Below are 13,134 nucleotides of genomic sequence, written 5' to 3'. Positions count from 1 at the left end.
CGGTAACGGTAACGATAATTGCATTGACGTTTACGTCCGACCAGGTCTTGTACGCATTATTGAACGCACATACAATTTTATTTCGGTCCCTGCAGATATGTAGATATAAAAGCGCATAAAAACCCGAACGGAAAACGAAGAAAATAATACATCATATCTATTAATAAATAACAACGTTATTATATCGCTTTTTATTTACATTCGGGTATATTCCTTAGAATAATATATTAAACATGGCAAAGAGGGAATGGTTTTTATCGTTATTTTTATTTCCCCTCTAGGGGATGCAAAACTTTTATAAAATTCCAAATGTGCAATCGGACGGAACTAACCAGTATAAAAATACAAAACACAAAGAATATTTTCCCAAAAGTTGTATACAAAACTAAGTTTCTTTTAAATACTAATCCATCTGAAAGAGCAATCAAACACGCATTTGAATGATAGTGAAAAAATAATTAAGTGCACGTTCAAAATATAGTACAGTTTCGAACAATTCATCCGAGTGTTGTGCGAACAATCGGTGTGATATTTCAACAGTATTACTCTAAACTAATCTAGTTGTCAAAGCGACGAATATTAGAACTAAAAACGAAATGGTTTAGCCGTGACTTATGTAAGAAAACGCAATTATAAGTGTAATTCAAACGGGAGAATCCGTGGAGTGATAAAAAACGCGTTTGATTGTTATGTTGAGCCAGTACACAACGATAGTCAATATTGAGTATAAACTATGTGATAACACTGTCCCAGTACGGGGAAGTTTATAAAGTTGTGAACGAAAATAAAATTACGGATAAACACGTTATTGATTTGCAGTTAAATTAGAACGTCAAAAGTCGACGCGCTCAAAATAACGGAAAAATTGTAATTATGAGAATCCTGGTGGAATTTGATTACAATAGGTGTTTTCGTACAACAAAATAAACGAAATGCAATCGTATACACCCACGTATTAATAAATGGAAATGACAAATTATAAACCATATGTAAATAAAAAGAAATGAAAAATGATAATCGAAAAAAATCTATCAAATAAACTATATTATAACGGTGTGAGAATGTCCGTTCGAGAATAAAAATTTATAAATATGTGCGTATGTAAATGTCACGTTTCGGTGCACTTGTTCAGTTTTACATGATATTCACACAATCGTATTACAATATATTAGACCGCACGATAAAAGTCCACACAGAAAAGATATGGTGGAAATAAATTATTCAACGCCGTTGGCAATCGGTTTTCGGTCCGATACAGTTCGGATCCAAATGGACGTATCATGTCGGTCGACCCGAATAGAAAAAGTACGACGAGTTCAAAATGTAAACGAATCTATACTCGAACACGACATTCGGTGCATGCGTGAAGTGTACGCGAGTGTGAAACTTGCAAAGGTCCGTCGAACGATTTTTCTCACGTATAACCACAGCGGTAATATAAAAGTAATAGTAACAATAACAGTAAAAATAACAATCATAATAATAATAATATCGGTAACGGTAATGTATGTATAGACGAAATCGAAAATTATGTAGTGCGCGATGGTTGTACGCTGAGTTGTATCGGAAAAGGGACGCAATGCGTCTGCTTCGGACCCGCCAATTTTATGTGACTTTTAAATAGCACGTTTATCCGTTTCTCCGGCTACCAAGGAAAAAGAAATTCTCCCTCAGACATAATCATAAAATACACGGCGGCACAGAGTTGTTCGGAAAAATGTATTCATAACTCCCCTCGTACAGCTCGGGCCAACACTGTCGGGTGGAAAAAAAACATGAAAAGGTACGTACACGTTTTACATATTGCAAGTCTGATCACACGATAACCTTTTCTAAGTATCATGGCAAAACAATACCGGTGGTTTCATACCACATTTCAACCACCACTTCCACCACCATATCACATCCCTTCTCACTATACCACCACCCCGGATTCTCCGTTTGCATGTTCCGCCGTGTTTTTATAGTATTTTATGCCGAGAACGGACACAGATGTCACACGTATACACACGCTACTAAACGGGTCCCACGAGTAATTCATTCCGACGCGAAATCTGACAAAATTTATAAATTCGTCGTAAGTAGTGTCCCTCTCATAACAATTTAAATTATTACAGTGTGACGAGAAAACCTGAACTTCCTATTTTTAATATTTCAACAGATTGTTATTTATTTATTTATTTTTTTTTTTCATTCATACCGTTGTTATGATATAACACTATATTATATCATCCACGGTTATACGAGTAAATATTCGGAGCAATGAAAAATGTCCTTTTAAAAGGTGTTTAAACAATCAATTCGATAGATAACGAGACAAATGTTAAATTTTCGAACGCATATTGCTTGATTCCGGACGACATCAGTTATTCGTGGAAACGCGACTATCATTGAAACACAATTCGTCGGACAGTCAAACGTCAGTCATTAACTTGATAAAATAGCGCAATGCTGTAGCGTTTAAGTTTTATTAAGTTTTCCGAAAAAAATTTCACCAATCATCAAATGAACAATATTTCGTGCTGTAATTTTTCAATTCAATTTACGGTTTTTCATAAAGTTTGAAGAAGAAAAAAAACGATTTCGAATTGACGAAGCGCTATCCGTGCAACGAATATTGCACGTAAGCTCACGCAGTTAAACGCGAAAATGTTCACAATTAAATGAGTCTGGTAATGATAATAATATAAATAGAATGCACATAGTATACAACACGTGTAGACTACGATAATGCTTTTCGCAAACAGTCGAATTTGGATCCAGGGCCGCAACTTGATGATAACGAGCCCATGTAAAAATTTCCAGACTAGGGCCCTTGTTTATAACAGATTGTAGTTGGAATAAAGTAAGAGATAAAGGTAATATTAGAAGAGATATGGAGGCGTCCCAAAACAGGGAAATCGCGCATTCAACATTCCCGATAATTACGCCACTGCTTGAATCTTCACGTTGTCACAAATCGACAGCCATTGTTTAGCGTCGAAACAGTTTTGAAAAAATTGTACGAGAAACTATTCACATCAAACCAACAACAACACATCCGCCAAATATCTGACGCAAAACTAAACGGTTGTATTTATCCATCACTCTAAAAGTGGATTAAACTATTTTATGACGTTGTGACCTCATGTTATATACTTCAGTGCTCATTTCAAAATGATAAAACACCAAGATTCGGCTACATGCGCGAACGGATAGAGTGGATGGAACTGAAGCATGTTTAGTTATGCCGAAATGTCTGACATTAAATCGATGTCAAAGAAACTTTTTTTCCGCATAGGGTTATAGGATTTAACTTCAGCACGAATATTAATGATTTTTTTTTTTTTTGACATAGACATACTATATCGTTGGGAATCATGCTAAAATGTTGTTTAAGAAGTCACACTGGATGTCCACTTGTCGAGTTAATAGTACAAACGAGTAAAATTCACCATTTCCCCAAAAACGATTTGGTTGTCATAATAAGAAATCATAGTGAAAACCATAGGAAATGTTAAGAAATTGTTTTAATAAACGTAGAACGGTCGATACTATAATTTTGATTATGATTTCACTATGATAAACCGAATCGTCATAGAGGAATCTTGTTTATTCTTTGGGATTGAGTCTAGACAAATGTTTAATCTATGCGCCAATGATTCGTGTAAAGCGTGGATACTCGACGATAATGATGAATGTGAAATCTGGTGTGATGTTTCGCATTCGGTACATAATATATTCATTTTGTTTTCATCTTAAACAATTCTCGCCAGTCTCCAATTACGTTTCGATCGATTTTGATTTTGTATATTGTGACTTGTTTGACTTATTAGAGCGTTTTATTAATAATTTTTTGATTCTATAAAATTGCAACATTTAAAGCATGACCGTTACGCTTCCCTGTTCTTAGCTGACACTTATAAGTCATAACCGCACTCTCGCTAGGAATATATATGTATATGTATGTAATTATCCTGATTTATCCTCATGAAACGAGATGCGTTTATACTATGATTGCGTTTCACAGATCCCACGCACGTCATCGTAATACGTTACGCATTTAAATAAGAATATATATATATATATATATATATATATATATATATATATATATATATTATATCGGTATGGCGATACGACTTAGTTCATAGCATAAAACCCGGTGGTGAACAGGAGGGGTGGATGGCGGGCGGTCGTGGTGGCGGAAACCTTCGCGTCTTACACGTGCGATAATAACCGTTTGTTTTGCATATTATAACGACCGAGACCGAACCGTGATGGGTTATAATACTATATGTTTTATAGCGGTGGCGTTCCGCGCGGCAGCGTCTCCCCTACGGGCATTTTTGGGTGCCGTCGCTGATCGATTTGTCGAACAAAGAAAACTCACACCGGCACCACCGTCGATATTCTCCCATCCCCATTATATACAAGGACGAGGACGACCACATAATGATAATAATAATAACAATAATAATAATAATAATAATATATTATAATGCGGTAGGTAAGGTGTACCATATATAAATGCGTGTACATGTACACTTAGCCGGTAGCCAGTGTCGGAGAAATCCTATCCCTCCGCGGTCGATCCGGTTACACGGCAGCAACGACGCCGACAAGAAATGTTACTCGCGCGTTTACAAAACGCACTTTCCCTCCGAGTCGCTGTTCGTGTAGAACATCTACACCACCCACTCCATCGACACACGGTTTACACCCCACCAACCCTATACTTGACACCTGATTTACACACAACTATTACTACTACTACTACTACTACTACTACTACTACTACTACTACTACTATTACTACCACTACTTACATTACCATTGTCTATTACTACAACTGTCACTATTACTATACTTCTACTTATACTCAGAGCCGTCCTGAGGATTTTTAGGGCCTGGGGCAAATTAATTCGGTGGCCCCTTAATCATCACAATATTAAACGAGTATGATAAAAAAATACTCTTCAAATTTGGTAAATATAGTTTTTCAAATCTCGACCGTGTATGTAACCAGTTACCACATTAAATAAATATTAAATTTATTGCTAGATTATTTTTAAACAGCCATATTCAAAAATAATTTAAACTGAAACTTACGATTGCAAATTTCTAGGTAAATTTGAATAAAACTACATTGTTCATCATACTCAAATAATAACAAAGCAATAACGATAATAATTTACAATTGTAACTATTTAGAAATTAAAATAACTGAAAACGTAGCCTGTATAACAACGTTTAAATATAAATTCAAGTTAATTCTGTTTAATTCAATTCATTAAAATTTCATAGAGAAAAATACTTTAAGGGACCCTTTTAAATTTTCCAATAAAGGGACTTGGGGAAAAGTTGTCTATTGTTACTATTACACATTCGCTACGTTTTTACATTTACTAAATTTAACAATTTATTCAATGATACGTGTCATTTAAGATGTGTGGTATTTTTTTTTTTATTTTTTTTTTTTTTTACTTCAATATATTGAAAACTAAACAAGAGGGAATATAGTAGGTTCACGGATAATTTAATCTAATTTATTTGTTTCAATCCAAATTTCGAGTTATATTATTCGATTCCGTCGGTGAAAATAGTGACGAAACTTAACAAAATTTTTCATTTAACCCCTCATATTTATTTGTTGTAGTGATTCTTATGTATGTAAATTTTTATCATTTTTATACGTAGATAAAAAATATTTTGTGTTATGATAGTCTATTGTAAAAAATAATAATAAAATAATAAAAAATAAAAATTGATATATGGTTATTATTCATAAATATACAAATAAAAAAAATAGTTAACACATAAAGATAAATAAATAAATGCTAAACCTTAAGTATTATTATATTTGTAAATTAAGACCGGTTTCGAAATAAAAATTCATCATCAGGTATACAGGTACAGAGTCAATAAAATCACGAATCATAAAATAAAATACTAAAATCAATGAAATCTCAATTTTATTGAATTTGTATACGAGCATATCTGATGATAAATTTTTAATTCCAAATTGGTTTTACTTAACAAATATAATAATACTCCAACCTAAGCATTTATTTGTTTAAAAAATAATGTTAACTAATGTATTTTCGTTTAGATAAAATAAAAATGTCATTTGCTTGTTGAGTAATGTACATTGTGCTGTTTCTGGAAAAATAAAATACGAGGCAAGGGCACTCGTCGAGATTGTACAAATTTTTCTTTGAGATATTATTTATCTTAAAAATCTTAAAAAATGTGCTATGTATTAATTATAACTTTGATCATTATTGTGTACATTATATTTAATTTTTCATAGGATATTTTGAATATTTATCTTAACGCAAACGATTTCCATCTACACAGTAATAATTTTCTATCTGCGTCCGGGGAAACATAATTTTGAATTATCTAATCTCAACACGGACGATTAAGTCGTACGAGAAGTGACGGGGCAATTATGCTCGAGCTTGGTGAATCGTTATTATGAAACGCGAAAAACGGCGACTCTCTTTCCTGTCCCCTAATTGACAACAGCACCAGAGGTTTCGTTCGACTCCGTGCTTTTCACAACACCGTGATGGAAACCGCCGTTTTCCGATAAACGTAATAAACGGACCCGGTGCGTTGTATCGCGTATAAACGTACTTTTTTCGTCCCGCTCCTTTCTTCGGCTTATGACGCCTATGAGATAATCCTCCATAAAAAAAAAAGGTAACACGATACCCAAGTCCCGGCATTCCTGTACATTGCGGCCGATGTAAGACTGTGTTAATTCTCGCACTACACGTGTAACGTTGTTATGCGTATTATGATACGTACGTGTGCGTATTGATTCAACACCGTTTAACGCCCGCAACGGCATACAATAACACGGCCCCGCGAGAATCAAACTTAAATTTGAATAACACCGAAGCGAGCGCGCGTGCAGTCGTAGGTAATTTCGCTCGCGAATAAATTTCCGCGCCGGCAAAAATATTAATAAAACGCGGTAACTTTTCCGTGCCTCTTGCGGCATACAGCGTGACGACAAAATTTAAAAGTAATACCGGAATTACGAGTACATTTTTTTCCCTTCCCTTCGAAGAGAATATTGTAAGTTTTCGGAATATATCCGACGAAACTTTACCGTTCCCTCCCTCCCACAATGGCACCGGATCGCGAAAAAATGACGTTTTAATATTATTTATCTTACGCGCCGCTAGTGTGGAAATAAACTTTTTTAATGACAAGCTGTCGGCGAGAGACGGTGAATTACCATATTACGGGTGTACCGACGGATCGACAAACAATAGACCGGTGCGGTGGTGTCCGTTGTTATTTTTATTTGTTTTATTTTAGTTTATTTTAGTGCCTTCTGCCATTCATCGTGTGAAAATCGTATTGCTAATACGATGCGTGTACCAATCTTTGAAAACGAGACGATAGCGCTTACCTGGTGGCAGTTCTTCGATGGTAATGGCGTGAGTCCCCGGCACGATGAGCGCCACGCACACGACAAATACACCGCACAAAGACAACGTCATTTTCGACAATCTGTAAAACACGTTAAACAATATTGATCAGTAAAGTCATAACATTATTATTATACTATGCGTTAAATTTAATTAGATACTTGATGTATATACGTACAGGTGCAAAAGAACAAAAAAACTTAACTAATATTTCAAACATATTTTGTACTTAATTAAAACGTAAACGAAAATATCGTTGATTATAATCACATTATAACTCATTTTCGAAATATGAAGTTTCATCGAATTTATTATTATTTCATTACCTATTATATTTTGTTTGGTCTTGTTAAATAATTGTAAGTAATTTTAATCATATTTTGAAAAAGCTATGTTTTCATCAATTTCATTTCGTTTTTTGTTTATCATTTTTTTTTTTTTTTTAATTTCTATGAAAATCTTTGGTATATATTACAAAATTTATATCTTGTGTTCGGGTTTGTAATTAAATTAAATATAGACTTTTCCAAAAATCCATAGTGTTACTCGTGATGAATTAGGGGTATTATGGGATACTGAAAAAATACCAAGCGAACGGAAAATGTTAAAATGTTTCACCCTCAACCGATCACGAAGAAATATGTACTAATATGTAATAAAATGAAAATTAATAAAAATATTATAGTCAGTTCATATCACTCCTCTATCTTTATTTACAGTAAAAATACTGTTGACATACTTATTGCTTCTCATTACAAAATATTTTAAACGGATTTTAAACGATCCCGTCTTCGTCTTCACAAGAAAACAATTTTAAATAAAATACAATATGATACGAATAATGCTGGTATACTGTGTACCAAAGTATTTGTACTGTAGGTGTTCACTATAGATTGTATAATAAACAGATGTGAAACGCTAAAGGAAGAAGTCACAGATACCGAATGTCACCTCTTTAATTCAATCGCTCATTATAGTAATGCAATAATTGTTTTTTTTCGCATACCCTATACGATTTTGTATGTTAAACAAAAACACTGGTCAATCCAGTCTTAGACGATTTATTGCCGCTGCCGCACAGGCGATGTCACAAACATAATTAAAATACAGTTCACGCGCGGCGAATAGGTGTTCCGTAGGTTCGCGTATTATATCGATACCTAATGATAATAAATTGTACTAAATAGTTTCGTCGGAAACAAGACATTTATGAATAATCATTGAATTCGCGCGTTTACATTCTATTAATCCGACGCAATAACTCAACAATCCAATCGAAGAATGTTCTCGCGGGAGGAAATTGAACCCGAGACGCGATAGCTGTTGCAGGTCGGCGATTTATTGTTTTTATGATTTAAGGGGAGCTAACCCGACACGGACTGTACGCACGCCGCCACCGTACAACCGTAACCGAGTAGTTTGTTCTGCGACGGGACGCACCGCGGTCTTTGTACTGCTATAAATAAGTTATACGCAGATTTTTTTTTTCTTTTTTACTCGTTTTTCCCCGTTTATTTTTTCCTGCGGAACAGACGGAGATAGATTTTTGGATATATTATACACGTTGTTGGGTCGGTGTTTCACCGTAACTGGACCATAGCAACATGTATACAGCTCATAGTTGTCCAACATTCAACCGTAAACGCATTAAATCATTTCAAATGTTGTCCGGCAACATTACACGATCTAACGATAAATTTATCGAGTCTCCCTTTAATTTTATGAACATATATTACGATGATTTCATTATTGTATTATCACCGTCTTGAGCACGGGTTCGACTGTAGCATCGCAGGCGCTAACCCAGAGGTCTTCAACCCGTGGCCCACCCTGTCATAACATGCGGCCCGCGATTACATTTTAAATGTTTTCACATTAAAAATAAAATAAAAAAATTGTAATTAAAAAAAAAAATGTTTATCTATTTATGTTTTTATAATAATAATGATTTGTAATTTTAAATGTATCCACCTAATTTTAATAAATGTAAAAATAAAACTGAATTTTTATATAAAATACATGTTTTTACTACGATTGTGGCCCGCAATGTTTAAAAATAATAATTTGTGGCCCGTTGCATAAAAAAGTTGAAGACCACTGCGCTAACCTATAATAGATATGTAAATGTATTGTTACCTACGGGACGTTCTAGACAATATGTCCACGATCCATTACGGTCAACATAAAAGGTGACGTACGGCCATCGCACGCGGCCAATAATAATAATACTCCGAATGTGCGATGTCTAATCAAAATATGAGATACTGTAATATTTAGACAGAGGCAGAACTAGGGGGGTGGATAGTGCCACAACTACAATATAGGAGGCTCGTGTGTGGTAATTATATTAGACCCCTTTCTAAGATTTATTTTTGTTGTACGTCTTATTTATAAGTATCAATTTTTTAGGTTTTAAAACACGTTTCACATCATTTAGTGTACGATATATGTGTATATATCAAATTAAATACCTACAACTGTTGTATATTATACTTCACTACATATTTATGTAGTAAACTTATTTAAGTAGTTTAGGTAGATTTGTTATATGCCTACTCAAATACTCAATGGATTCATTGTTAAATAAATATTTAAACATCCTTACCTGCATTCTAAAAAAAGTTTCTTTTTATTGTAAAATAATAATATAATGTTATTAAATAATCCTATGTTTGTAAAGAGTAGTTTATTTTAAGCTAGGACTAGGGAGCCCCCAAATGTATGTAAGCTTTGGAGCCCGTGTGCGCGGCACACTCTGCACATCCGGTTTTACGGCACTGGGTGTTCATCCCCGGGCGTAATATTTTGAAGAGTATAATTTTCGTAATTATTAACAACTAATTTGATATTTTTAACTTTGTTAAACATCATTATTAGGTTAAAACTCAATAAGTTTGATTGTACATTAATTATTAGAAAAAAATTCTCGAGAAGAGTATTTGATTATTGGTGTTATGATAAGGCGTAATTTTAACATTTTCCCTCAGCGTAAAAATTCCTAGTTCCACCTCTATGTTTAAATGTATATACTGTTGTATAGCATCCGTAACGAAATTGTAATTATTTTCATTGTTAGTGCTTTTGGCATTGATAGTGAACTACTATTGTTGCTCTAAGCAGTGCCGTAACTAGAGATGTGAGCTTAGTAAATTTACCCGATAAAATTTACGGGTAAAAGTAAATTTACGTAAATTTTACAAAGTATTTTTTTAACCGGTATTTTTTTTACCATTGAAAAAAATTGAATGACCCCTTATTTTAAATGTTTTCACTAGCGAAATGCGTTTTATTTACTGTTGTAGATGATATACTCATATATAGATATAGATATCTATATAAAGATGTATTGTATATTTTATTATTTGTTATATTGTTTAACTTTTAATTATTTGTTTTATTTTGATAAATGAAATTACTAATTATATCAAAAACATACATATACAAGTATAATATGTTGATAATATTAAAGTGATGTTTAATGTTCAATACAAGTTACATTGTTTACTTTACATATTGTTTTCTGTTCTGAATGAAATAACTTATTTCAAATAAGTAATGGTTTTTTTTTCTTAAGAGCCATTTAAAATTTTAGATAAAGACAAAAAGTCAATAGTCATGTAGAAATAGCGAATGTGGAATATGTTAGATAGGTTGGTAAGTAAAAAGAAAAAGAAACATTCATCCTACATTTTAAAACTTTGTAAAAAATGTTGAAGAAGGTAAGAAACTTAGTACTTAAGTTGTATTTAAAAATTGAATAAAAATTATAATAAAAAATTTTTTTTTTAAATTTACCAATTTACTGAGTTTAACGTAAATTTACGTAAATTTTACCGGTAAATTTACCAACAATTTTTTAATGGTAAATTCCACATCTATAGCCGTAACTAAACAGGTCTCGAAAACTCTGCGCAAATCAAAATCTTTAGGCCCCTTATCAATATGAATTTTTTCAATAGCAACTAAAAATATTTCATTTTTAGAGGGGGAGGGAAGGATTTTTTAAATTGTAAATTTACGACGAATTAAAATACATTAAAATACGACACTGAATACATAAAAAAATATATGATTGTCATTGAAATATTTAGTTTACTCTGAGCTATTATACCGAGGGAGAATTAAAAATTGAATACAGTAATTTTCTGCCTATATTATTATACATAATACTTAGGCTGTATTATTGGACAATAAATACTAGTTAACTAGAAAATATAAAAACGTGTTTTACAAAAGAAAATAAAGAAATAAATATTATATTTAATTTTAAAACAACTGGTACTTATTATTTTCATATCTGAAAAGAATGAACAGCTGATTAGTCAGTGAAAATGCGTTTTCTCATTGTCTGAATTTACAACGATTATTGGCAGAGTATATAGAAAAGGCGCAATAATTCAAAAGGAAAGTGCATCAAATCGAGAAAATTGGCACTGTTCAAACAAAAATTAACCATGTATGAATTTTGAATTTATCAAATCGGTTTAACTTTTATAGAATGTGGAGTAGGTATATTTTTGCTGAAAATGTATGTAAAAAGATCCTCGATAGGGTTTCGAATTTCTTCAACCCACACCTTGTGCATGGACATGGTTGGTGACACTTGTTTTCAGTTTTGGCACTTTATGGAAGAAAGGCAGCAAAATGATGTTACCCATAGGCGGAAGAATCTTAAATACAGCCCTGCGTGAGAATATATATGCAATAATCTAGAATACGGGTAATTATATTGGTTTCATTTAAATAAATTATACATTGAAATTTTCATACCAGTCATTGGACCTTTTGATGTCCCATAATATAGTATGAGGCGCAGAGCTTGTGTTAAATTTACACTCTGCACACCCGGTTTATACGGCACTGGCTTTGCGTTATACTCTACGTCATTGATGGTATTCACATAATTTTAATTGCTTTTTGATATCTACAAGTGTTCCATGCAAATTTAATAGTGGTAAGAAATGTGAGTACATTTATAATTGTAGGACTATTTAAGCCGCATTTAAATTAAAAATGCAACGCGTATTTGATGTAATGTTTTCACAAGTCTATTAATATTTGTAATAAATTACTTTTCTATGGCTCATATCAAAGTATAGTAAGACATACAGATTGACATACTATTCAAAATTGAAATTAAAATGACAATGTATCTAGTGAAAATGATTTTTTTTTTTTATAACAACAAATTAAAACGTGAACAAGATGCAAACCATATGCAATTTCAATTAATTTAAAATTAATCAAGACATATATGAAATATATGATAGTATGATTTAAAAAATATTGAAAAGAAATTCGTGTCGCAATCATTTTATCCTTTTAGATGAGCAAATTTGAACATTTCAAACACCTATTCAAAGTTTGAAATAATTTAAAAACTTAAACAGTTTCGAACGATTAGATTTGTTCAAATAGCATTTATAGGTGCAAAAAAAAATATTTGCTCGTGGAATCACTTATTTTATGAAAGAAAATACTTGTTGTTTGCAATTAGATATTTACTAAAGACTTTAAAGTGCTTTGTACAAAATAAACAAAATTGTTACCGGTAATGGTTGGCATATAGATCTTAATCTTGGAAAATAAGCGCCGCAAGAAAGGGAACAAATGTAATGTTGTGTTTCCACGAAATGCAATGGATTGGAAAAACTAGAAATATGGAAATACTGAACAGGATTTTAATTATGACAGTGTCTGCGAAACA

The 13,134-nt window shown here is 32.6% G+C and overlaps 1 protein-coding gene across 3 annotated transcripts in view; it reads right to left on the bottom strand.

Annotated features, from left to right (window-relative positions):
- The window catches only part of LOC112684558 (semaphorin-2A), a 478,554-nt gene that overhangs the window by 190,360 nt on the left and 275,060 nt on the right, over positions 1 to 13,134 (bottom strand). For all 3 annotated transcript variants that reach the window (XM_025556135.1, XM_025556136.1, XM_025556134.1), the window contains one exon: positions 7,409 to 7,509. In XM_025556135.1, the coding sequence (XP_025411920.1) occupies positions 7,409 to 7,499 (91 nt within the window). In that variant the 5' untranslated portion in view covers positions 7,500 to 7,509. The remainder of the gene's footprint in view (positions 1 to 7,408; positions 7,510 to 13,134) is intronic.

The sequence above is a fragment of the Sipha flava genome, unplaced genomic scaffold (assembly GCF_003268045.1).
Source record: "Sipha flava isolate LNK unplaced genomic scaffold, YSA_version1 252_pilon_pilon, whole genome shotgun sequence".
Lineage (NCBI taxonomy): Eukaryota > Metazoa > Arthropoda > Insecta > Hemiptera > Aphididae > Sipha > Sipha flava.
Note: the sequence above shows the minus strand (reverse complement) of the source record. Positions and strands in the feature narration are given on the sequence as shown.